The 27,962-nt window shown below is 37.1% G+C and overlaps 1 protein-coding gene across 1 annotated transcript; it reads right to left on the reverse strand.

The window, feature by feature from the left end:
- Vegfd (vascular endothelial growth factor D) lies at positions 1–27,928 on the reverse strand. Its single transcript, XM_090327209.1, has 6 exons — positions 27,064–27,928; positions 17,504–17,714; positions 12,842–13,032; positions 8,984–9,132; positions 7,333–7,433; positions 1–909 (listed from the first exon to the last, which is right to left on the reverse strand). The coding sequence occupies exons 1-6, from the start codon at positions 27,151–27,153 to the stop codon at positions 698–700; spliced, it is 954 nt and encodes a 317-aa protein (XP_090183335.1). The 5' UTR covers positions 27,154–27,928; the 3' UTR covers positions 1–697.
- Positions 27,929–27,962: the final 34 nt, after the last annotated feature.

The following is a 27,962-nucleotide window of genomic DNA, read 5'->3' on the forward strand; positions in this document are numbered from 1 at the left end:
ATCAGAGAATTCTGTTGGCTGCGGAATCCCTGGACTGCCCTTTTGTCCTTTGGAAAGTGCCAATGCTCTGTATATGCTGGTTTTCTGTTTGTACATGTTCTAGTGTGAAAAGGGCATTGTTCCTCACAGTGGTCCCAAAAGAAAGTGAAAATGAGAGTTTAGCATCAAGAATTGAATTCAAAGGAATAACTTCTGATTTGCTTGTGGATTCAAAGTTCATTTGCTAGACATGTATTTAAAATGTCAGTGTAAAATCTTGAGTGGTTACTCCACATAGATTAAAAAACTGATTAAAGTCTAAAGAATAACAGCCAAGTGTTCTATACATGACAAAGTTTCTTGCTTCCATAAATCTAGTGGCATCCCCTTTATCAAAGGAAAAAAAAACACTGAGTAAGAAATGGAACAAAAAAGTGCTGATATTTCTCTCCTCTCCCCCAAAGAGATGTTTAAATTTCATCAATTTAGTTTTGGCTTAAGAACTATAAGATCATAATAACAAGCAGGATTTTCTTCATTTCCCAGTCATCACTCTCCATACTTTTGTTTATTCCCTAACTGATTAAAAAAAACGTGTGTTTTTTTAAATCAAAAAGGGATGTAGACACTGAAGACAGAAATTAGCTTCAGAAGGAATCCCGTCAAATCAACATGACATCTCCAATATGACATTTTAATTTATCAATGATAAATTAAGTTACGGCACAAGAGAAAAAGCCATTGATCTGCAGGTGTCTGGATGAAAAATCTTGTGCTTCTGGCAGCAACTCTCCAGACTTTCTTTGCATTCAAAGCAACTGCAGTTTTCTGGGTGCTGGATAAGATCTCTGGGACAGGGTGTTTTACAGACACACTCACAGCGATCTTCATCCAATTTCATGTGTGGCCCACAGAAAGCTGGTTCTTGGTCTAAACAGAAACAGGAAAATGTTGGCTAGAGAGCTACATCCTGGATGATAGGAACACCCAGTTTGTAGATTCTACCTTATGCTGATATAAGTTGGATTCACCCAATTTCCTTTCCTATTGGGTTTGTTTTTTTTTTCCAGTTGTGGGGCTTGAACTCAGGGCCTGAGCACTGTCCTTGGATTTTTTTTCCTCAAGGCTAGAGCTCTACCCTTGAGCCACAGCACCACTTCCAGCTTTTTTCTCTATATGTGGTGCTGAGGAATAGAACTCGGGTCTTCGTGCATGCTAGGCAAGCACTGTACTCCCGGCCCTCCTATTGGTTTTTGTCTTTAATCTAGTCACAAGATTAATGTGATTCATCACTGAACTTCCATCGCAAGAACAAAATTCATGTGTTTCATTATTTTTATTTTATTGTATTTTATTTTTCCAGTCCTGGGGGCTTGAACTCAGGGCCTGGGCATGGTCTCTGAGCTTCTTTTGCTCATGGCTAACACTCTATCACTTGAGCCATAATATCACTTTGTGCTTTTTCTATATACTGAGATATCAAATCTCAAGCACTCTATTACTAAGTCACTTGCATTTTCATGATCATTAGACAGGTGATAACCAAGCATATGTAATAACAGACAGCATGTCTATGAGTTATAAGTGAGTAGCCACCAATATTTTAGGGGATTGAAAGGAAAGCAGAATAGAAGTATTTGTGTTGCAGAAGTACACTTCAGAGCTCCTAGAATGATCATAGCAATAGTGGCACACATCTATAACTCAGGTAAGTACAATGGTATAAAAGATAAAATGGAGGTAATAAGCTTTGAATACATAGTTGTTTACTGACTGATACATTCTTCTGAAGATACTTTGAGATGCTTTGGACATGTTTAGCCCATGGATAGTTCTAGAAAATGTACTAAACAACTGGAGAGCTGGCACCTTGTGTCCAATCCTAATTAGGAATTTGAAATCCATTGAAAAACAAATTAGAAGAGATAGAAATTTGGGAAGAATTTGATTTAGTAACTTTGCAGTTTTTGAAGCTTTGAGAGGAAAAGATATGGATTTTTTTTTCTCCCAAATATGTTTCTTTCTCAGTTTTCCTCCTTTAGGGAATGAAACCATCATTCCAGATGCAAACAATGTATTAAATATCTACTTAATCCTGAAACCCTATATTTGTTCTTTTGGTTTTTTTTGTGGGGGGTCTGGTTAGTAGTAGGGCTTGAACTCAGGGCCTCCCCCAATGTTTCTGATCTCTTTTGCTCAAGGCTAGTACTCTACCACTTTGAGACATGGCACCACATCCAGTTTTTGAGTGGTTAACTGGAGATGAGCATCTTATGGGAACTTTTCTACCTGGGTTGGCTTCAACCATGATCCTCAGATCTCTTATCCTGAGCCATCAGCACCTGGCTTCTTTCATTCTTTTAAAGATGTTTTATTTGTGCATATTGCATGAATATATTTATGATAATATTGCAAATGGAGTCCATTGCAATATTATGGAGTCCATTGCAATATTACCATAAATGAACCATATACAATGAACCCTTTGATTTTCACACATGTACATAGGGTAGTTCAACCATATTCACAGTCCTACACCTTTACCAGTGGAACTCCTGCCTCTGGCTAGTTCCCCACCTCCTCCCTTGACAGTTTATTTTATCAGTATGGCAATGACCATGTTTTTGTTCAGTATGCTGCATCCTTGTATTCCTTGTGAAAATGGCCTCCCACACATCTCAGCACCATAAGAAGTTTTATCCTTCAACTTTATTCTTTACATGATTATCAATCTCAAACCTGGTCATATTACTCCATTGCTCCAAATGTGTTGAAAGTTCATTCCCTTCTCAGGATAAAAGTGAATTTTCTCACCCTAGTCTCCGTCTCTGTATGTGTTTCTTTCTATTTTCCCTTCCCTCCATCGTTTTTCTTCTTTGATCCCTCTCCTCCTCTCTCTATTCTTCTTCCTCACCCTCTCTTCTTTCTCTCACCTTAAACTCAAATAGTAATCTCATATCATGCAATCTCATGGTTTTGACTGCTTTTTAATTGGTGAATATTTTAGAATGATGTGAACTGAACGATGTGAAGAGGGAAAAGGTGAACAGTGTATACCATAAGGCAGTGAAGTATCTGTTTCTCTTTAGAGCAAGACAAATGTCCAGAAACAAGGCCACTAAATCTACTAGCACAACGATGCTCATTGCAGCATTATTTACCGTAGCTAAGATATGTAACCAACACAGATGCCCCTCAGGAGATTATTGGATCAAGAAGATAGACTTATACACAATGGAATTCTATGCTGCCATCAGAAAGACTGACATTGCCCCATTCGTAAGGAAACAGAAAGACTTGGAAAAAATCATACTAAGTGAACTAAGCCAGATCCAAAGGAAATAGGCTCAATGGTTTCCCTCATTTGTAATAATTAGTGCACATCTAGGACTCTACTAGCCAAGAATCACAATAGCTCAAAACATAGGGTCATAAAGAATGAGATTAACGGGCTGGGAGTTTGGCCTAGTGGTAGAGTGCTTGCCTAGCACGTGCCAAGACCCAGATTCGATTCCTCGGTACCACATGCATAGAAAAAAGCCGGAAGTGGTGCTGAGGCTCAAGTGGTAGAGCTCTAGCCTTGAGAAAGTCCAAGGACAGTGTTCAGGCCCTGAGTTCAAGCCCAGGACTGGCAAAAAAATGAGATTAACGAATTGAACTCTAGGTTATGGAAACAAGAGGTTTACCTTTGTGATGGTTGTTCTTAATGTACTATGTGAAGTAATTTTTGTCTCTTTTTTCCACTTATGGTTAATTTCATTTGGTTACTGTATCTGACTTTGTTACCTGATATACTCTATATACACTTATGCGTTTATTTGAGATAGGGAAGAGAAGGGAGAAAACAAGGGATGGGGAGTGAGGAGGGAAAGGGGGACAAAAATATGAGAATGGGTATCAAGGTTCATGTAATGTACCCACTACCTGATGAATGTAACTGTAACCCCTCTACATCTATACATTATCCCAACAATAAAATACAACAACAACAACAAAAAGATTAGTTGGCTAGAGGATGCTTTACAATTCATATGAACCACTAGATGGCAGCAGAGATCCATTCAGAGCATGTCCATTCTTGGATAAGGTGGCTAAGGAAAACACAGTCCCCAAAGTGTTGTTGAACTTCAGCAAACTGTAGCCTAGAGGTAGCCCATATATCCCTCACAGGCAAAGGGAAGACTGATTTCAGACATATGGGGTGATGTGCTATCAATGTGTTGTCTTCAACTTTGTTCCATTTATAATTTTAACAATAAATGGGAAATACCTTTTTGGAATACAGTCTTCAAAATGTCCTAAATACTACACATTACAGAATAGACACTTCTTCAATTGTTTCTTTTGGTTTTACCTGTTTGTTTTAAAAACTCTGAATAATGACGATAACAATAGGAAAAGAAATTGGACTTGCAATCACTAACCCAAATGCACTCATTGTGGGGAAGAAAAGTCGCTGTGGAAAAAATTTGCTTCACAGGCACATTCGTGGAAAAGCTGTTCAGTGAAGAGAAAGCTCATTGTACATCATCAGTTTGGTAGGACTACTTTAGAAATTAATGTGAAGCCAGGCATGGTCTGTAATCCTAGCTACTCAGGAGGCTGAGATCTGAGGACCAAGGTTCAAAGCCAGCCCGGGCACAAAAGGACCTTAAACTCTTATCTCCAGTTAATCTCTAGAAAACAGGAAGTGGGGCTTGGCTCAAGGGTAGGGTGGTAGCATTGAGCTGAAGAACTCAGGGACAGCACCCAGGCCTAGTTCAAGCCTCATGACCCCCACCCCCAAAAGAAGAAATTAATGTGGACTTGGGCATACTAGGAAATTATAAGAGATGAAGAGACTGTGATCTAGATTATTTGTATATCAAATTTCCATCATTACTATAACTTTCCCAAAGGCCCCCTGCTTCTTTTCCTTCCTGGATCAACTCATCTTCTTCTATAACTGTGCTAATTTGATTTTGTTAAGATTCGAAAGGAGTGCTATTACTCTCTCCCTTGAATGATTTGAGTGGTTTCCCTTTGTCCTTAGCGTCACATCTCACATGCTCACCAGGTGCTTTTGCTTCTTCCCACCTTTGGATATTATGCCCCCACGCTGATGAATATCTTCCAGCACCCCAATGTGCTGACTTCTCTCATCTCCAACCCTAAACACTCATATCCTCCTGATCAGACCACTTCTTTCCTTTGCCACTATTTCTTTTCTTTTGGCCAGTTATGGGGCTTGAAATCAGGGATTGAGCGCTGTCCCTGACCTTCTTTTGCTTAAGACTAGCGCTCTACCACTTGAGTCACAGTGCCAATTCTGGCCTTTTCTGTTTATGTGGTACTGAGAAATTGAACCCAGGGCTTCATGCATGCTAGGTAAGCACTCTTCCACTAAGCCACATCCACCGTGATACAGGTATGTACTGAATGAGTTGGTCCCCACTAATACCTCCTCACCCACTGTTAATTCTCTAAGTCCACACTAGTAGATAGGCCCAGCCCCTTCACCTGGTTATTTAAGATATGGCCCAAGAGAGGGCCAAGCTTCCACTCCCCATAGCATGGGCTGGAGTCCTTTAGCAACTGCATCCCAATGTACTGCTCTCTCCTCACCCTTTAATGCATTGTCTTTGCACACAATGCTTCTGTCTCAGAATCTATGTGACCTAAAAATCAACTAGAACTTAAGCTTTATGGCTATTGTTTGCCATACTAGCTTTCTAACACTATTTAAAAATGAATCACATGAAGAAAGAATTAGAACCAGTCTTCTAAGGCTCTATAGGATGAGAACTGAAACAATGTATTGATATTTAGGAACTGGACTGTTCGCTGACTTAGCTCTGGAGCTTATGTGGCTATTGAGCCTGAAATGGACAATACGAATTGAAATGTATTACAGATATAAAGTACATATTTGATATTTGGTTCAAGGGCTTAGCACAGGGAAAGTAGGGTATTTTATTAATACATTTTGCAATGGTTACATGATGAAATGATACTATTTTCTAATGGGATAAATAAAATGTAGTAGAAGTAAATCTATATTTATCCTATGAAATATAAGTTACACACCTGTGAATCATTCTATTTCATTGGACAATGGTTCTAGAAAGAGAAAATATTTAAGTTCAATAAAGCACTTCTCCTTGCTGCATCGATTTCTATTCTGGCAGAGGGTATGTGAATAGTCAGAGAAAGTCATCTCTATGACTTTCCATGTTTACAGGGGCATTAAAATAAATGAACTTCAGATTTATCTCACACCCTGGACTTGGATTTTATGAAAATACTTACATGGAAGCTGAGAGAACAATAGAAAGGCTGTTATTTACAGTTTCTAAAATAGATTTCTTAATACCAAATCCTTCTTGTGCTTGTTTGTAGACTATAGTTTAAAACAAGCAAGATTTAAATTGCATGATTCCTTGGATTTGTTTTCAGTGGAACTATGTTGAACTCCTGGGAAATAAATTTTTAAATGCTTCATTTTCTCTAAGAATCACATAATTATAGATTATGAGCAAGGATGCCAGCCTACTTTTTCCCCAATTCATCTTGAGCCAATAACTTTTTTTGGTATTCATTTTACTCCAGTTACAGAAAAAGATTTCCCTTATTCCTCATTTAGTTTTTCAAGTTATTGGCATGTTTTGACATGATGTATTTGAAAGAAACCGAGTCCCAAATTACTTTCTGTTCCCATGATATTCTTATACAAACGAATTAGTAAACTGTGGTTGAGTAGTGTTTAGTTCTGAAGTAGTTTTCATTACAGTTTAAGTCTCTTTTTCAATGCAATGTTTTGGGACATTCTTAATTACTTTTGACATTTCTTTGAGATTAAAAAGCAGAATGGTGCCATTGGTGGGCTTCTTTGATCACAGCAGAGGGCTCTAGAATTTGGCTGCTTCTGTTAATGTTAGCCATATACCTGGAAGAAATTACTGTATATCTCAACTGTAATTGTAAAAATTGTTGTGAAGATGAAAAAATATATATATATATATATATATGATTATATCAGCTGGGTTCCCATGGCTCATACTAGGATCTCAGGAGGCTGAGATCTGAGGACTGAGGTTCAAAGGCAGTCCGGGCAGAAAAAGTCCGTGTGAGACTCTTATCTCCAATAAACTAGCCAGAAGCGGTGCTGTGCCTTAAGTGGTACAGCAGTACACTTGAGTACAAAGAGTATCAGGGGCAGTGCCTAGGCCCTGAGTTCAAGCCCCAGGGCCAGCAAAATAAAATAAATAAATAAATAAATTATAGCATAGTTAGGCCAGGATAAGTATTCAATAACATTAATTGGTAGTATTATTGTTATTATTACTACTATAATTTCATTACTGCTATCATTACCTTCTGTTTCAGCAAGTGGATTCTCCTCCTGTAAAACACATTTACATTTGGTGCTATCCCATAGCATATCAATAGGACAGAGTTTCTTGGAATGGAGGCATCTAGGAAAAGAAACCAATGGAGCAGATTTATAAAGCTTTCTAATTATGATTTGGGAAAATTAAACACATTCCCAAATGTATCAACAGTCACATTTTTAATATGTTTACTTTTTATTTCAGTCACCCAGGAGGAACAAACCTTTGTGATCTACTGTATTGGATGATACCGTGACTGAAGTTAATAAGTGCATTGTGTATTTCCAAATTGCTAAGAGAACATATCCAAATGCCCTCACCACAAGAAATTATAGTCATGAGAGTTTAACTTGTATTTGGAAACTGCATCCTATTGGATAACATTCTGTGATTATAAATATTCTACTGGGTGATTTTAGAAACCAGACTGAAATTTAGACAAGTTATTTTATCTCCTACAAAAGATACTTGTTCAAACTAGGCTAATTATAGCTGTTAACAGTTTATTTACCCAAAGCAAATAGTGTTCTAGCATAGTTTCTGAGATTATTTTCTTTAGAATGGAAAGAAGAATGTTAGCTAGGGTAGCAGGACGATCTCAAGAAGAGATGTATGTTCCTTTGCCAAATACTTCATTTTTGTTTGAGAGAAACAGAAGTGTCTTTTTGGTTCAGTGTTAACTCCTATGTAATCACAAACTGTGTTTCCTTTGCCACATAGTACTTTTATTACAAAATCCAAGTCTCTAACTTAGCTACTTTAATACTTCTACTCAGTGTTTCCAATTTGCACTGAATGGTTTCTCTATATTAAATCGTTTCCCCCCAAATCAATGATCCTTACCCTTATTTTCAGAGCACATCAGACTGTAATGCTTAGTTTTACATAGAGAATCACAAAATTAGTCTCAATAAAATGTCAAAGGCAAATGAATTTTAACTCATTTTTTCAAACCCCAATCAGTGCTGTTGCTTGAATTCGGGGCTTTGCATTCTCGCTTGGCTTTTTCCATTTAGGTAGGGCTGATGCTCTATTACTTGAGCCACACTTCTACTCTGGCTTTTAGCTGGCTAGCTGGAGATAAGAATCTCTTGAACTTTTCTTCCCTGGCTAGCTTTGAACCTCTATCTTCAGATCTTAGCCTTCTCAGTAGCTGAGATTACAAGCCTGAGCCACCACTGCTCCTTAGCTTATTTTAATTTAAAATAGAATGCTGAGAAACTTGTATACTAATAATTATGCCATTTCTAATGAATCTAGAAATGTTTTTCTGTTTATTTTGTTCATTTCAGCCTGAAATGAATTTATTTAATGACTATTCTGGAATGAGGGGACACATATCACATATGATGCTGGTGCAGTGTTACAACTGCATTTGATGACGCATATTAAGAACTTACAAGAACCGAAGTGTCTACACTTGGTGAATCATAACCACCGAGCATCTGGGTTTTCTTCTATACCAAATACCTAACAAAAATCTATTTGCCAACCTGTTACTAACAGCAGATCTGAAATTGCAGCTACAGGATGAATGAGTAATTTACAAATTATGACTATAATTAATGAGGTCTTTCCACACCCAACTTTGGAAAAGGCAAGGACGAGCACAATCTAGTACATGAGATGCTTACCGATCTTCTTCTGGAATCTGGATGGATCTTCGGATAATTGAGTATGGATGGGGAGGGGCGATGGGCAAGCACTTACAACCTGTGTGGTTAGCAACTTTCACAGGCACTAATTCAGGAACCGATGTCAAAGGCACTGATATCTCAAAGAGCTATAAGAGAGAAAGATAACCATAATCATATTTTACTTCATTATTTCCTTTAAAAAATTCTGCAGTCTGCATTTTTGCCTTTGTTCTTTATGGTAGTGACCTTAGCAAAGTTGTCCAATAAAAATGAAAATTTAATGATGAAGGATGATGGAATGAGGGGCTAGCAATCAGAAGCAAAAGCAGGTGCTTATTCAGCTTTATGAAGTGTCTCCTGATCTTTCTTTCTCCCCTCTCTCTCTTCCTTCCTTCCTTCCTTCTCTTTTTTTCTTTGTTGTCTGTCATAAGGCTTGAACACTGGGCCTAGGTGCTATCCCTGAACTCTTGCTCAAGGCTAGTCCTCTACCAGTTTGAGACATAGCATCACTTCTGGTTTTTGAATGGTCAATGGAAGATAAGAATCTCACAGGGATTCTCCTGCCTGGGCTGGCTTTGAACCATGATCCTTAGATGTCAGCTTCCTAAGTAGCTAGGATTATAGGTGTGAGACACTGGCACCAAGCTCATGATCCCTCAAGCTCATGATTTAAATCTGTGTAAAATGAGATTGGTTTCTGCTTTTACTTTAAATATGAGTATAAATGGTAGAGATTAAAGGAGCTATGGAAGTTCTGTGAGAACTTTAATTTGATTATTATACAAATGATTTACTTAACTCTTCCATTATAATTTCCTGTCTCTTGACTTTGGATATAGCCATGCCATTAGAGTTGGCAAGTAGAATATTAGCAGACATGACACAAGCACAAACTGGAACTTGTATGCTTGGTTAAGACCTTTTTTTTTCACTTGCTTATCTGTAACCGTTAGAAGAATATAATCTGACACAGTTGATGGACCAGTGAATGAGAGACACAAGAAAATGATCTAGACTCAAATTAAATCTTTGAGCCAAGCACAGTCAAGCCTTGTAAACTAACTGAATTTCATATATATGAGTGACAATAATTTGTTGTTCTTTGAAGCCACAAGGTTTTAGGGTATCTTTTTCTCACAGAAGATTGAGTAGCTGAGATAACATCATGTCCAAACAAATACTTATATCATTCTATGTTTCTATATCCACATCCTTTATTACCATTGTGGGGGGAGGGGTGTCTACAAGTACTAAGCTCAGGGCTTTGAGCTTTCATTTGTCATTTTTGGTCAAGGTTGGCACTGTCCCATGTTGAACCACAACTTTACTTGTAGCATTTTGCTAGTTAATGGGAGACTTTTCTGTTTGGACTAGCCTCAAACTGTGATTCTCAGATCTTAGCTGCTTGAATACAGTTGTGAGACCCCCAGGCATAACCACACTTTATTAATAATTTATTTACCCCTTATAAAATAATTTATTCACCCATTATGGGGTAATATTTCTTTTAATTATCATTCTTATTCCCCAGATGAAGAAAAATATAAACAAAGAGAGTATATATTTATCTAGTGTTGTTCTATGACATGTATAGGATTCTGAACTTCATTTTTACTGAATCTTCCATTCAATCCCCATTCCACATAATGTTTACTATATATTAATTTTCCCATTTTCTTTTGAATAGGTAGTTCACTATGTTATCCATAAGTTTCAGATGAGTGTTTTGAAATTTTCTGTTAAAATGTCGAGCATTTCACATGCATATTTGGAAAGAAAAACTGCTGTACATTTATACTTGAGCACATTCTTTAAGACAAATCAGTTGTTCAGTACAACAGTCAAAACAAAGTACTCAACTATGTACTAAGTGGAAACAATTCATTAAGGTTGTGTTTATTCTGACCTTTCAACATGTAATGGAATTTCCATGAGAATAAGTAAGAGTGATTTTAGTGTTTTCTTTGCCTAAACTTCATCTTGCACAATTCTTCAGCTTTCCTCAGGGAATAACACAAACATCAAGTAAACCATCTAACATCAGGCAAACTTTGTTTTGCTAACAGTTGATATTGGCCATATTTATGACATTTATTTCTGATTGTCTAGTATTAGAAGCCAGAGTGTTTACAATATCCAAGATTCTCTAAAAGCAATTCAAGAAAGAAATCATGAGCTGGTGCTGGTAGCTTCTGCCCATAATGCTTGCTACTCCGGAGGCTCACCTCTGAGAATCACCAATTCAAGGTCAACCAGGTGGGACAGAAAAGTCTGTGAGACTCCATCTCCAATTAATCATTGAAAAGGCTTGAATTGAGGCATGGCTCAAGTGGTACACTGCGAGCCGTGAACAAAAACGCTGAGTGAGATCACAAGGATCGTTGGTACCAGGCCACCCAACCGCCCCCCAAAAAGTGAAAGGAAAAAGTAATCCTGAAGTTCAAAGATATCATCCATCTATCTATCTATCTATCTATCTATCTATCTATCTATCTATCTATCTATCTGCCTATCTCTTTTTCTTTTCTGAACCTGGGCCTAATAATCTAGGCCTAGGTGCTATCCCTAAGCTCCTTTTGCTCAAGGCTAGAACTCTACCCATGGAGTCCCAGTACCACTTCTGGATTTTTCTGTGATTAATTGAAGATAAGTGTCTCACAGCCTAGGCTGGCTTCAAACCCCAATCCTCAGATCTCAGCCTCCTGAGTAACTGGCATTACAGGCATGAGCTACCAGCACCTATCTTAAAATATATTTTTGATATGGAGAACAAAATTAAGAATAAGCTAATTTATTAACCAACCAAGTTAGCATTGAGAAAATTGGCTACCATAGATAAATTTGGCACAAATATGATTTCTTGTAGTACTTCTTTTCATGATCATGAGAATACATCATAGAGGCTAGTGTGACTATTAAATAAATATATCATTCTGCCATCAATTTGCAATAGAGGACCAAAAGGAATGAGCTTGATTTAGTTTTTTTTATAAATGTTTTTCTAAGCTTGTGACTACTGTTCTATACTTAACATTTAATCCATTTTACAAAAATATAGTAGCTATAGAAAGGAAATCATATCTACTGAGCAAAGGAGATTTCCTAAAATGGAGAGAGGAGAGTATTTATTTCAGGGATGCTACAGAACTTTTTGTGCTAGACATTGTCTCTTTGCCTCGTCAAAGGTGCCATCTTGTCTCCTTCCTCCCCACCAGGCTCAGTGCCCTTGCCACTGACCTCTATGTTTGGAATAAATGGTGCCTATCTCTCCCAGCACCTGCTCCCATTCCCTCCCTTGGTTCTACTGTCCCTCTGACCTCTTCAGTTTAAGGATAAGAACCACTCTCCCTCTTGTACTAGTCCTAGGCATTTTACCCTTCCTTCTCTTTTCTTCCATTCCTATCCACACTCTTCATTAAACTCTCCCCAGCGTTTTACTTGGGCCACACAGAATGTAACAGATGTACAAGACAGTGTGACTGCCATCATTTTTTGACCAGTTTGCTCTAGTCACTTCTGTGTTTCCTGGTTGTTGACATTATTAGCATTGAAGAGATAGTTACTGGTAAGTGTTTAGACTCTGTAGTCGTATAGCCCAGGTTAGGATTCCAGGTCTGTCATGGGCCATCTGTCTACCTTTGCATAAGCAAGTTATTTCTCTGAGCCCCTGTTTTCTCATTTGTCAAGGAGGACCAGGTCATTAGATCATCTTTTAGCTTGTTTAATTTTTAGGAATTCGATGCGATTATGCACGTAAAGCATTTAGCACAGTGGTTGGCAACAAAGCCAGTGGCAGCTGCCAATACACTTGTCATGAAGGCATTGAAGAGGTCACGCTTGGTGATGTCCTCATACCTGTTTGGAAACATAGGAAGTGCTTGTATTCATACATGTGAGGCTCTCTTCATTGCAGCAGCCACCACACCGGAACACAATTACACATGGGGGCTTGAAGAACGTGTTTGTAGTCTTCCCCAGCTCGCTGGCAACTTCCACACATGTCTCTCTAGGGCTGCACTGAGTCCTTTGCCACTCTTCATCTATAACTACACAAAAAGAAGCTCAATGGGACAATAGACAAAATGGCCGTGCGATGCCAGCATGTGCCAGGGTGATGACTATGAGAGATGTGATCACATTTGTACCATGTGTTTCTTTTGCTGGACAGCTACTTTAAGACAAGTTTGCAACAAAATAAAACAAAACAAGCAACATCAACAACAAAAACTCTAGCTGGGTTCCAGTGTCTCACACCTGTAATCCTAGCTACTCAGGAAGCTGAGACCTGAGGATCATAGCTCAAAGCCAGCCTGGGCAGGAAAAATCCGTGAACCTGTTATCTCCAGTTAACCACCAGAAAACTAGAAGTGTTAGAGTGCTAGCCTTGAGGAAAAGAGCTCAGGGATAGTGCCCAGACCCTTAGTTCAATCCCCATAGCTGACAAAAAGAAATTAACCCCCAAATCTGTGTTCCGTTCTATTTAAACCATACCTTCATGGAAGATTTTTCTCTCCTTGGGAAGGAACACAATGTCCTGTGTACAACCATGTTAGATCCATCTGGGGAAGGTGACTAATAGACAAGTCCATGGAAGCATATAAGGAAGTAACATGTAAATACCATGTATCAAGCAAAATGTAAGAGACACAACTAGATAGCATTTTTCTACTTAAAGACTTAAACCTGGCAAGCAAATAGCATGTATCAAGCAAAATTTAAGAGACACAACTAGATAGCATTTTTTTCTACTTAAAGACTTAAACCTGGCAAGCACATGAATGTACATTTAAGTGGAATTAATCTTTCCCCATGATAGCATTTTCAGATTTGGAAATATTTTATAGAAAACAATGAAATAAGCCCACCCATTTTAATGGCAAGAACAATTCTCTGGCCATAGATAATTTGATGGATACTGGAAAAAGGAAAATAAGCCCCTAGGAATAAAAAGAAAACTTCATACTCTATTTAATTGTGAAATAAAAGCTGCTTGATTTTCCTCTCTCAGTTTATTAAGTTAGATATTGATACTTTAACACTCATTATGGCTATTCTTGGAGAAAGATTCCATTTTATAATAAAGATAACACTTAAAGATTTTATTTAAGCTTGTCATGGATGGGACCGCAGACTTTCTCATATGTTAGAAGTATGGTAAAAAAAATCTCTTATAGTTGGCAGCTGCAAATCTGATCCTTTGTCTTCAGGGAACCATTTTCTGTACAGTTCCACACCTCTCTGTGTGGACAGAACCTAGTGATTGATTTTGAATGAAGAGTATACAACAAAACAGATGGGATTCTACTACCCTCCTTTTTCTCTTCACACCCCTCTCTTTTCTTTTACCAGATCATAGGCTTTCTTGACATAGCAGCCATATTGAAAATAACCTCCATGGTTCAAATAATAACTTAAGGAGGGCTTTGTCCAACAGTCAATCAGAAACAGGAACCTTCTTTCCAAGATCCTCTGAGTAACTGAGTCTTCAAACAATCACTGAAATAACTTGGAAACACAAACTATCCTCAGTGAATGTTGAGATTTCTATAGCCTAGTCTTGCATCTTGATTTTAGCTTCCAGTTAGACACTGAAGCTGAGAAAAGTGGTATCTGTATTTCAAAGTCACACACACTGGGGTATAAAATGTCTGAATATGGAGCTGATATAAGTAAGCTCATCTTGAGATAAAATGTTATGGAGCAATAAGTAAACATTTCTCCATTTTTTTAATCTTTAAAAACATGAATTGATCAGTCCTGGGTTATTTTAAATACCCATATATTTTTACTAGAAGAAATAGATAGCATCTCTGGTTGAAGTTCGCAGATATGATATTGCTGTCTGAGATTTGACTGATCCTAATCTCTAAATAATCCAGTAAAATAACTCTTTTTATCTGCCTTTTCACTTTCTATTACCTTACCCCAATTTTCTTCATATGCTGTTTCTTCAATTACTGAAAATATAGAATAACACCAATTATATACTATATAATTTATCTAAACATTATTCATAAAACTAATATTTAATACTGAGAAAGCTTTTTAAAATTCCCCATTATGAATATTTAAATAAAGAGCTGTTATGTGGCTAACAGGAAAGATAAATTGCTCAATAAAGCATTAATATGAGTACTATTTAATTCACTAATATTCATCATGAATCTTTGGGAAAACAAAGAAATGATCAGCCACAGAAAGTTCTTGTTTAAAATTCTACTTAGAATTTGATTTTTACTTTTTGTAAAAACGAAGTACTGAAAGTTGGAGAAGATTTTTATCAAAATTTCATGCAGCTAGGAACAATGCCACTGACTAAAATCTTTATAAGTATTTTTTTAACTATTGCCAGGGAATTATACTGAAATCCACAAGGGAGCGTTTACAACAAATTATATTTGTTTTAGCATAATGATTTGATTATTTACTACTGCAGAGTCTGCAAATTCCATAATTTTTAATGGTTTCCTCTTGGAAAATGTCAACTTCACTGACTTTTTAAAATTACTTTTTGGGGGTCCAGTAATAGCCTTTGAACTCAAGGTCTTACATTTGCTAGGCAGCACTTTACCACTGAGGCATGACTCCAGCCCTCAAATCACTTACTCTGAGTTTCGTGATAACTCTTGTCTTCACAAACATTTCCAGGCTCACCTCAGGCCTTCAGGCAGATGATTTAGTGAAGGCCTTCGATCTCTCAGTGAGCTGCCATTCCTCTGTTTCATGAAATCTATGTCATTATTCACCACAAAACAACAATTGGATGTTCAACCCCTTGGCAATATTTTCTAGCATCTCAAGCTACTCATACACACACAGTCCTACACAGGAACACACAGTCTTCTTCACACGTGTGTCCATCTGCTCCTGAGGGATTTGCCTCCATCTATACATAGCCTTCCTCACAGCCAAGTCCTGTGCAGCGTCATATATTAATAGTTGGAGGGAAAAACACAACTCTGGGTAGGAAGAAAAGAATAAGATGGAGTTAATGATCTATTTAATAGATAGAATCATGCAGTAGGTAATCATGTTATTCAAATCTACAATGTTAGCTCAGTGGTGCCACCACAGTGCTTTCTTGTGCTGCATTTGGCATGTCATCAGAAAAGTTAAGTGCCTATTCTAGGCCATGCAAGTTGATTTGACAAGCATTTCATTCGTTATGGCACAGTTCACACATACAGTGGTTTTCTTGGTCTGCATCTCAGTGTGGAAATCATTGGAAATGGGTCAAGGAGACATCAGAGTCCTCTCCAAGAAGGCAACAGCAAGTACAGTGGACCTGATATATTTGCAGGAGACTGGTTCTAGGGATTCTGCCCTCTGAGCACAACATCCTTGAGTGCCCAAGTTCTACTATAGTATTGCATGTAGCCCATGCCACTCCTACATGTACTTTAAATCCTCTCTAGATGACTAACATAATCTCATTGTTTAGCGAATGATAACAAGAAAAAGAAGACTGCATATGTTCAGTACTGATGCAATTGCTTTTCAACTATTTCCCATCCATCACTGCAATTACGGAGGACCAACTAGACATTATGTTTCAGACCAGCGTTGAGAATTTTCTCCATTATGTTCCTAATAATACCAGTACCTATTATGACAACTCATCTTCTCAATTCAGTTCACTTTCACTTAAATCATAGGTTTTTGAAGAAGGAAAATAGTGATGGCCAATCTTGTTCTTTTTTATAATCTATGTATGCATGGTGCTAGAATGCTCTTTGTTAATGAATATCCAGGTTATTTATTTTTCATTCCGTAAACTTGATTGGGTTTTGTGTTTTTGTTTTGTTGTTGTTATTGTTGGTTGTGGGGCTTGAACTCATGGCCTATGTGCTGTTCCTGGTTGTTGTTGTTGTTGTTTTTTTCCTCAATGCTGGCACTCTTTCACTGTGAGCCACATTTCCACTTCTGGTTTTTAGGTGGTTAATTGGAGATAAGAGATAAGGACTTTCATGGACTAGCCTTCCCTGGCTGGCTTTGAAACAAGATCCTCAGATCTCTGTCTCCTGAGTATCTAGGGACACAGGTGCAAATCACCAATGCCAAGCTTTTTTTTTCTTTTTTTGTCAGTTGTGGAACTTAAACTCTGGGCCTGGGAATTATCCCTGAGTTCTTTAGCTCAAGGCTACTGCCCTTCTTTAGCCACAGCACCACGTCTGGTTTTCTAGTGGTTAATTGGAGATAAAAGTCTCATGAACTTTTGTGCCTGGGCTGGCTTTGAACTGTGATCCTCAGACGTCAGTCTCCTGAGTAGCTGGGATTACAGGTGTGAGTCACCAGTGCTTAGCTGCCCAGCTTGGTCTGTTGTTTTTGATGTTGTTGTTATTTTTTAACTAAGGATGGTCGTTTGGGGCTTGTTTTGCTTTCACATCTCTGAGTTAAATTTGTTCCTATATTTTGAAATGTTCTTTTGTGTTGGTTGTCAATCTCAAAATCAGGTTGAAGATATTACTTTGTGTAGTATATATGTAAAACTCAAGATGCTCTTACTCACCCACCTACCTTTTAGTGTTTCAATGTCATAGAAAGATGCTGCAAATCTGGTGGATCGATGGGATGATGAGCGAGAGTCCATACTGCTAAAGCTTTTAAGCTTCAGCCGACATCGCCACAGCTTCCAGTCCTCAGAGTGGGTGATTTGAAGGAGTTCTTCCAAACTGGAAGCAGCCCTAATCTGCTGTTCAGACCGTTCTAACACTGACAGAGATGATTGCTTAAAACAAAAACATCAGTTTAAGAGAAAAATCACTTCATTTTCTTCACAACTTTCATTGCTGACACTTAAAAATGTAAACAGTTCTCTAAACAAATCAGATTTTTCAAATGTATACCGATGCCTAGGGAACATGATATTTCATACTTTGACCTACATTTTGTCTAGTTATGATTGAATCATACATTTACTTACTTCTTCTGGGTTATTGATACACTCATATTAAATATTATGCTAGATTGAATGTGGGCTTAACATGGATATGTCCACATTCCAGTACCCAGAACCTGTGAGTGTTACCTTACTTGGGAAAAGGATATATGCCTATGTAGCAAAATTAAGGGTCTTGAGATGATGTACTATCCATGAGAACCCTAAATACAATAGCCAGTGCCCTTAGAAAAGGAAAAGAAATAAATACAAAGGACAGGCTATGTGAAGACAGGCAGGGATTGAAGTAGCGAAGTGACCATAAGCCAAGAATTCTCTGGAGCCAATAGAAGCTAGAAGATGTAAGAGAGGGAGACGGATTCTCTCTATGCATTTCACATCTTGATTTCAAATATTTTTTTTCTGTTGTTTTAAGTCATCACATTTGTGGTTGCTTGTTACAGTAACCATAGGAAAGTAACACAGATTCTTATCATACTAATTTTCTGACCAGTGAAAAATTGCTTTCATTTCTAGTATTTGTTTGAGAATCCAGTCCATAAATGCCTAGAGGTTACCATCATAAAAAGAAGAAAAAAATTGAAACCTTAAATATTCTAACAACTAATTTTTCATGTCAGTTTTAAATTTGAAAACATGTTTTAAATTTTAAAAATATGATTTTTTTCTTATAAATGCACTCCTAGCCTTTTTTAAAAAATTTACTTTCTTAGATATGTTTTTTTAAAATATTTTATATGAGTTATAGCTGAAGGGCATTTTATGAGAATGAGGGCAAGGGAGAAGCTTGAGGAATACGCAGAGTGTGTGGAATTGGCATTGAATTTATGTGGCTTGTCACAGCTTCTTTAAGAACTCTAAGGATGAAACAAAAAATTGCTAGGTCCTACAGAGAAACTCTGAAATTCAATTATTCTATATCAAGGCTCATCTGTCAATAATCTCTCTTTTGATTATTCACCACCTCTTCTAGTTGGACAATAAAACCACTTCATACCCAATTTCATCTTCAAAATGAATGTTTTGAGAGCTAAAATATTATGACTATACTGCTTCCATAGGAAAGTGATAACATCCACCGAATAGCTCTTTAAAGATTAAACTGTACTGTGTTGACAAGATTTTTATTTATTGTGGTGAAATTTCATCTAATACTATCCATAAACACAGGCCAATGTATGACTTCATAGTTCTTACAGGTTTCAATTCTATCTCAGGAATATTTTTAGACAATCTAATCATGGAAACTCAGGAGAAAAATATCAATTCTCCAGACTGAAGTGAAATTATTACATGGTTCATGATTTGATTTGTCATGAAAAACTGCAGTGTTTACTCAAGTACTCAAAATTATTGAAGCATACTTTTCTCATAATTTAAACTCTAGTTTGGAATAACTTAGAAATGATACCCAGTTATTTCACAATTATAAATGGAACTGGTAACACTTCAACAAAATAGAAAAGTCACAACTAATTTATCCAGGACATTCAATTACAAAGAGTCAAGAATTACCTATTGTTTTTAATAGATTTCCAGCACTGATTGACTTTTTTATACAATCAACTTTATATTGCTTGTGTGGGCAATAAGAAGATAAGCATGAACAAGTGTGAACACAGTCACCAACACATTAAGTCATTGATTTCAGTAGTTTTATCAGTTTAACTTGTGCCAAATCATCCACTTACAATTTTTCTCTACTATCTGATTGAGTGCCAATCAAAGCTAAGATAACAGAAAAGTAGTTATCAATATGAAGTGAAAGAGATAACCAGATCTGGTTTTTTTCATAACAGCAGCCTATTTTTGTAATCAATGCAAGACAGCAATTTCACTCCAAATGTGCAAATCATTTTCTGGTTTCTTTGATTCTACAAGTCAGTTTCTAAAATATGAAGCTTGAAGTCTTTGCAATTACACTTTATTACTGTGTAAATGTACAATGTACAGAATGATACTTAGGTCTAGAAGGCAAGGCAATAGCCATACTGCTGGTTGGCTCGCTATACTCCTTGAAGTTTGGAGGAGTTTCTCAACCTTGGCTTCATTTTAATCTACCTAGAAGGAAGCTTACAAAAAATACTGACCCTTGATTCAAATCTTCAGTCTTATTTTCAAGTTGTGGGCTGCAACATCTGTCATCACGATTTTTTAAAATAATAAAACTTCCTTAGTAGAAGTTAGGTGAGGGATTTATAGCATCACACTGAAATCTGTGCAAACTGTCTATCTAAAATTGTCACCATGAAAGGTTTTGTTAAAAAAATAAATCTCTGAGTAATTTAACTGAAAACTCCTAATTTAGGGCATGGCGATATTGACTTTAATTTCAAAGACCTGGCTAGGGCTACAGTAGAAAATGGATGGCTGATGCATAATGAGAAATAGTGTTATTCTTTAAATTGCCTTGAATTATGCAGTGTGTATTTAAATTATTTGTATGATTATTGAGGAGTACATAATGGTGTTTTGATTGTGGGCCTGGTGCTTGCTAAGCAGATAATCACCCATTTCAGACATTTCTGTAGTCCCTTTCTATATTGGCTATTTTCAAGACAGTCTCATTTTATGCCCAGGCCAACCTCGACGGTAAGCTTCTTATTTGTGCTTCCCTTTGTCGCTATGACAGGTGTGTACTACTGCTCCCAGCCACTGATTGAGATTCAGTCTGGAGAATTCTTCTTCCTGGGCTGCCCTTGAACCATGATCCCCCAGTCTTTTCCTCCCAATGAGCTAGAATTATAGGCTCGAGCAATTGTGTCTACCCTTTCATCTCCTGTCAGTTGATTATCTGCAGACCATTTCCCAACCTCTGTGAGTTTTTCAAGACTGAAGACCAAAGAGATATTTTGTTTTAGCTAAGCAGCATGATGAGATTGATTGCTTTACAAAACCATCCTAAATGACAGACAAACTCATCCTTCAAATTCCTCCACTCAAACAGCCCATTTCTCAAAGTAAGAAAAAATGTACTGCTTTAACTTACTGGAATTCAAAGGAAAAGTATAAATGATATATTCATTGCACATTAATTAGATTGATTACTTTCTCCTCATCTTCACGCTGTTGTTCAACCACATTCAATGAGTTTCCCTGCACTAGCCTTGTACACACATGCAGCGCATTTCAGTATTATTTGGTCTCCAAGATTCTCTTTTCCTCTCAACACTCTTCGTAATACAAAAGGTTTTCTTTTAATTACTCATCCCTAGAGTTCAGGAAAATATAGTCAGCAATATCCCTTTGTAATGTTTTTTAGGTGGTGGATTAGATGGTATGATAAACAGTTCTATGTCCCCTCCATGTTCCTTCCATGTCCCCTCTATGTCTTAGCAACTTGTTTCATTTCACTGGAGGAACATTTTGATCTACCTGGAGGGTAAAGGCTCAGCTAATTTCACATTTATCTGCTTCAGTTGTACTCATCATGCTCTGCTCCCAGCTCTCTTCCTAGATATTCTCCCTCAAGGACCTATCAAGGACTCTTCCTAAGTCCCATTAGACAGATGATTTGAGTTCAAAGAAAGTAAATTGAAGTTGTTTAAAAGTAGCTCTTAATGGTACAACATTCTGGAAAATGTGTACACAATTTGTTATTAAAAAAAAAAAAAACAACTGGGCCAGGAGTTTGGCCTAGTGGTAGAGTGCTTGCCTAGCATGCACGAAGACCCGGGTTCGATTCCTTGGTACCACATACATAGAAAAAAAATCTAGAAGTGGTGCTGAGGCTCAAGTGGTAGAGCTCTAGCCTTGAGAAAGTCCAAGAACAGTGCTCAGCACTGTGCTCAAGCCCAGGACTGGCAAAAAACAAAAAACAAAACAAAAAAACCTTGCTAAATATAAAAAAAAGAAAATGAGGTATATACAAGAAATTATCAGAGTCAAAGTAAATATAAATAAATTTAATTTAAATCTTTTTTAAAAAGAAGTCTTCCTAGGAATGTACCCTTGAGACATGTTCACACACAAGTTTGTACATGATAGAAGGGGTGACACTGACCAAGATGCATTGTGTTCATGAATTGGCTTGGTGAATAAGAAACCCTTTGTACAAATATTTAATGATTATACACTAATTTAAAATAAGATAATACAGACTGAACCAGAAAAATTTGAACATGTATACTTATATTAATTTTTTTGCAATAGATAAAAAAACTACATCCAAATGAGCCATTCAGTAGGTGAATAGGTAAGAAACCCATAGAAACACTATTCACCAGTAAAAAGAATGAGATATTGGTAAGCATAGCAACTTACATAGATCTCAATGATCTTAGTAGTGGAAGAAACCAATCACAAAATAGATGTTCTCAAACTACTAAAACGATAATCATCAGTAGTTGCCAGAAACAGTGGTATGACAAGTGCCTAAGGAAAAACACAAAGCCTTTAAGCTACTGTCTAGAAAAAATGCTCTCCCTCTCTCCTCCTTCCAAGGGAGGAATCCGTTTCTCAGCTCTATCCATGTGACCTGACCAATAAGACATTGTTGGTCAACTCATAATGCACACACAAGCTTGGAACTTACTTAGGATTGCTTTACTGTCCTGAATTTCTGCCATCCCTTCAAATACATGCTTCTGTGAGCCCACTGATCAAAAGAGCACCAGAGCTGGGTACTCGGTATTTCGCACCTGTAATCCTAGCTATTCAGAAGGCTGAGATCTGAGGATCACAGTTCAAAGCCAGCCTGGGCAGGAAAGTCCATGAGATTGTAATCTCCAACTAACCAGCAAAAAAACGGGAAGTGGCTCAACTAGTAGACCCTTTGTTCAAGCTCCAGCAACACACACACACACACACACACACACACACACACACACACACACACTTAAAATCTCTACTCATATCGTTGGCATATATTAGTATATTCTACAAGTATTTACTGAGCTGAATCCAGTATTTTCCTTTTTTTTTCCCCAGAGAGATTAAGTCTCCTGAACAACAAAAATAAAACTGTTTTCCTTCAACATACTTTACCTAAGTGATTGGTCATGGCTGTTTCTTATCTTCTCTGAAGTTGCATGAGAGCAAATTCTCGTCTCTTTTTTTCCTTAAAGTAGACATGATGGAAATCCATGAACTTTGTCTCCTCTGGCCCTGCCCAAGCTGTCTCAATATAATTCATGTCACAGTGTTGTTGTATGACTAGGAATGTTTTCACTTTAGACACAAGGTATGCTCAGAAGCATTAAAGAGGGACCAAACTTTGATGTGATCAATATTAATAGGGTTTATTCTTATTTCCAGGTGTCTATCTTCTGAGTAAAAGATAAGATTGCACTTTCTAGTCTGTTGTTCCTAGATAGGTTAGAGGGTCTATTGACAGTGATCAGAAATGATGTGTCTTGTTTCCTGTTGCATCTTTCTAGCTCAGTGAATAGGAAAAGTAGGCAATAAATAAAAACCTTTTGGGAAAAATGCTGAATAAATAATGAATTACCAAATTTCAGAAAGTTCTAATGAGAAAAAGGGGTCTTCTTCGTGAAAATTAGTAATTCAAATAGCCAACCCTTTTCATGATGGGGGGCTGAGGATGAGAGAGTGTCTTTGGTTTATAATATCCTAGTCTGTTGGTAAGGACTATAACATTAGAAACAAGGAAAAGAGAAAAATACTCTCACTACCATAAATGCGATCTGAGAAAAAAATTTATCTCATCTCTGACTCATTTCATTTCATCTCAACCCGTATTGTCAATTACATTAAGTTCTCAACCTCTGTTCATATCATGCGCGAAGAAAAAGTCAGACCTAAAACCTGCTCAGAAACAAATTTACTGTCATTTTTACCCCTATTTCTCCAGTGTCTTTATCTATTGTGGCAATAAATGTGCTTGAGAGCTTCAGATCCTCTAGTTCAGATTTTTCATAAAATCCTCCATGGATATGAATACCCTATTTCATTCTCGAAATATTCTTAGTGTTGGGTTTATGCAAAAGGGTTATCTAAATAAGATTTTTTAATTAAAAATGTTATAAAGGAAATACTATTCTCAGATATAACTTAGAGGGATTCTATTGTATCCTTGGTACCAATAATATTTTTTATAGTAGTATAAATGTTTCATCCACCAATAGTTAGTTATAACTAAGTAAGTTAGAACAGATGTCTGTGCCAAAGCAAAGAATTCAATGCATTTAACTATAAAGTTATAAGTGGAAGTATCAGTGAAAAAATTCCTGATGCCTGCCTGGTAGAAACAAGAGGTTTATTCTTGTGATTGTTGTTCTTAACATACAATGTGAAGCTATTTCTTTTTTCTTTTTTTACCCTTATGGTTTATCTCATGTTGTTACTGTATCTGACCTTGGTACCTGGTATATTGTATATATCTTTATTTGTTTATTTGAAATAGAGAAGGGAAGGGGAAAAAAGATGATTGGAAGGGAGTGGGGGACGGGAAAGTGGTAGTAAAATATGAGAAGGCTATCAATGTTCAAGAACTAATGTACCTACTACCTGATGAATGTAACTGTAACCCCTCTATATGTTACCCTGACAATAAAATATAATAAAAAAGAAAAAAAAGTGGATAAGATCTCATTGGGTCATCTGAATAGGAATAATGACAATTGGATTTGAATATGACTTTGTTAGTTCAAATAGGATAGGGAAAGAGTGTGACACAAGAGCCAGGCTAAGGCCTGTTTTGCTGCCAGGCCCCAGTGGCTGGAAGCTGGTGGCTCACACCTGTAATCCTAGCTACAAGGCTGGGATTTGAGGATTGCAGTTTGAAGCCAACCGAGGCAGAAAAGTCTGTGAGTTTTTGTTTTGTTTTGGGTGATGTTCCCAGCGCTTTGACCTCAGGACCTCGGCTCTGTCCCTGAACCTCTCTCTGTGCTCAAGGCTAATACTCTACCACTTGAGCCACAATGACACTTCTAGCATTTCCTGAGTTGTTTACTGGAGTAAGAATCTCATGGACTTCCTTGCTAAGGCTGGCTTTGAACCACAATCCTCAGATCTCAGCCTCCTGAGTAGTGAGGATAAAGGCATGAGCCACCTCAGTGGGACTTTTATCTCCAATTAACCAGCAAAAAGCCACAAGTGGAGGATGAAATGTAGTAGAACACTAGCCTTGAGCAAAAGTTTAGAGCAATGCCCAGATCCTGAGTTTAAGCCCTGGTACCGGTACACACAAAAATGTATTTCTTAGATTAAGTCTGTTAAGGAAATATTATAACCATATGATATGCATCATTATCTCTCATCACCCAGTCACATCTACTTCTGTTTAGCAACTCTTGCCTACATATTAGAAACAATTTAATTTAGCTAGGAATTGTTTATATTTAAGCCCATTATAGGGTGCTTCACTTTCTAAAAGGCAATTCTGACATTTAAGAGAAAAATTGCCAGTTGTATTTGAAAGCATGCACAGGCCTATCTCTATGCATAAAAGTACAATCTTGTCACAGGAAAACTCAGTTGCCATTCTCCACTGCTCTGTTAAGTAAATGTGTATGACAGGAATAAATTTAAAACATTTCAAACTTGGCTATGCCCAAGACAGCTAGAGAGGGGAATCTGCTCTTTAAAATAGCTAAACAACTTGAAAAATCATATGTCTCCAATAATTTGGTCTCCTCTCTCATACTACCAAGTGAAGTGATGATTTTAAAGCGAATTGGAAATATTTTAAAACACATCAAGCCCACCACATCTAAAAAATTCCTTTGTTTTCAAACAAGCTGGATATTCTGAAAAGTTGTACTTGCTTTAAACAAGCCAGAATGTTCACTCCTGTTACCTATGCTTAGAATAGGATTCCTTTTCACCTTCAATTTGGCACAGAGATTCAACACGATGGCTGGTGTATGTATTTCATGAGTAATTTCAGTTGCAAAAGATAGTAAGGTGAAGGCTACAAGATAAAATGACTATGCCATGTCAGGCAAAGCCTTTTACGTATTTTTTCCTTAAGAATTGTAATACAGGGGCTGGGAGTTTGGCCTAGTGGTAAGAGTGCTTGCCTAGCATGCACGAAGACCCGGGTTCAATTCCTCAGCGCTCCACATACATAGAAAAAGCCAGAAGTGGTGCTGTGGTTCAAGTAGTAGAGAAAGCCCAAGGACAATGCTCAGGCCCTGAGCTCAAGCCACAGGACTGGCAAAAAGAAAAAAAGAAGGTTAAAAAAAAAAAGAATTGTAATACAGATATGCTGCATATGTGTTTAGACCACATGTATATTTGCACTTTTCATATCCAAAAGTTCACCACTCCCATCGTGAACTAATCCTCTCCAGTTGGGGGCAATATGGTCCCTGATAAAAATGCATGTTGCAAAACAACAGCTACAAAATCTCATGACATATTTTATTGTCTGTTCATAACCAGAAATTCCTAAACCAATAATGATTTAGCATTACTTCTGTCTAAATACTTATATCTGAAACACCTTGGAAAATGTTTTAAAATATATCATCTTTTGAAATATATAAAATTGAGTAAAATAATTTTTATTTTATTTTGCATTTCCTTGATGTTTGTTCTTAAGACCAAAGACTTGATGGCTAGATTTATTATTGAATTTTATACACATTTCAAAATCAAAACACCAAAACAAACTCTGAGAAAGTATTTTTTTTAGATAATGGCAATCCCAAATATGAATAAAAACTGTTAGAAAATGTGTATAAAAGACAATACAATTTTTGATTTCCTAAGGAAATTAGCCAATCTTTGCTGTTCATAAATTACCTGAAAATAACTGGCCCACAAAATTATTTGTGTCATAAAAAAATCAGAAGGGGTGACATGAGTGAAGAGATGTACTCATAAATTGCCATATGAATTGAAACCCCTTTGTACAAGAACTTAAAGAGAATGAATAAATACTAATGTAATTTAAAAAAAGTGTCTCATTAGAAAACCATAGCATATACAATTGACAGAAACTTTTCCATCTAAAAGGTTTTCAGATTGCTCATGTCATACTACATCCTATCTAATAAGCCAAGAAATTCTAGCCTTTTCAAATACTCATGGCAAGAAACTTGTTAGTCCTAAGAAGCAGAGCAGTATCCTACAAATGTAGGATACATTCTGTCCATTATTAATGGTGTTCTGTCCACTAGTAATAGTGCTCTTCATTTTCACAATGCTTCTGAAATAGTGAGGGCAAAGAAAGAAAATCTTGCGTACCACACTATAAACTGAGCTTACCTACCTTCACTGGCTCGTGTTGATTACTGAAGCCTTGCACCAGTTGCACATAAGACATCACGAAAATATTCACCACTGCCCACTTGCTGTACATTGTGAAGACTTCAATATCCACTGATTACTACGCAGTTGAAATGAGTCAGCCACAGAAAATTATTTCAAAAGACATTCTCCAGAAAGAAAGTTCAATCAAAATTTCACATAAAAAATCAGTTGTGATCAAAATCCAATGAAATGACTTCAATTTGACAAGGCACTTTTTTTGGCACACTCGTAGGTGGGGGAAGAGAGAGACAATAAACAATTGAAAATATTCTCATGCTCCAAAATAATCAAGAGATGGATATGTCTTCCATTTGATGTTAGAAAGGACTCTATATTCAATTCAGGCCCAGCAAATCAAAAAAAAAATCTCTCCCCTCTATCTCCAGGTTCTAGCTGGTTTATAAAGAAGTGGTACAGCCACCAATGTGAGCAGCTACAAAAGGCTGGAACCCACCTCTAGATTAATACTTTTTTTTTTTTACAAACTTCATGGAAGCTTGCAGGAGCATGTGTCTTAAATCTGACACAGATTTTGGCAGAAAATGCAGGGAAGTTTTGGCTGTAATCCTGCTGTGTCTCCACCAATAGCAGGGCAGTTTTAAAAACTGACTCCCATGCTCAGAGCAGCTGTTATTTTAAAGCAGATAACCTGTAATATGAAACCTTAGCATATTCACGGTCTTGATGGCTGTATTACTATGGGAGTTGCTTGGGAGGGGACCTCAAATACTCACAGATCTGCTACCAGTATCAAAGGAAGCCATCAGATATTCTTAATAAAAACTCACAAACTCGTTAAAATAACAAAGGCATCTGTACACACATTCAAAAAACAAACATACCAAGAATGACTGCCCA

Source organism: Megascapheus bottae, chromosome X (genome assembly GCF_031878675.1).
Source record: "Megascapheus bottae isolate mThoBot1 chromosome X, mThoBot2.hap1, whole genome shotgun sequence".
Classification (NCBI taxonomy): domain Eukaryota; kingdom Metazoa; phylum Chordata; class Mammalia; order Rodentia; family Geomyidae; genus Megascapheus; species Megascapheus bottae.

What these genes read in the sequence shown, in the direction of transcription:
- Vegfd (XM_090327209.1), bottom strand. Translation starts at nt 27,153, where the DNA reads ATGTACAGCAAGTGGGCAGTGGTGAATATTTTCGTGATGTCTTATGTG. An exon ending in ATCAACACGAGCCAGTGAAG is followed by an intron (nt 17,715 to 27,063) that starts GTAGGTAAGCTC and finishes TTTTGTTTTAAG; the next exon opens with CAATCATCTCTGTCAGTGTT. An exon ending in CTTCCTATGTTTCCAAACAG is followed by an intron (nt 9,133 to 12,841) that starts GTATGAGGACAT and finishes TCTCTCTTATAG; the next exon opens with CTCTTTGAGATATCAGTGCC.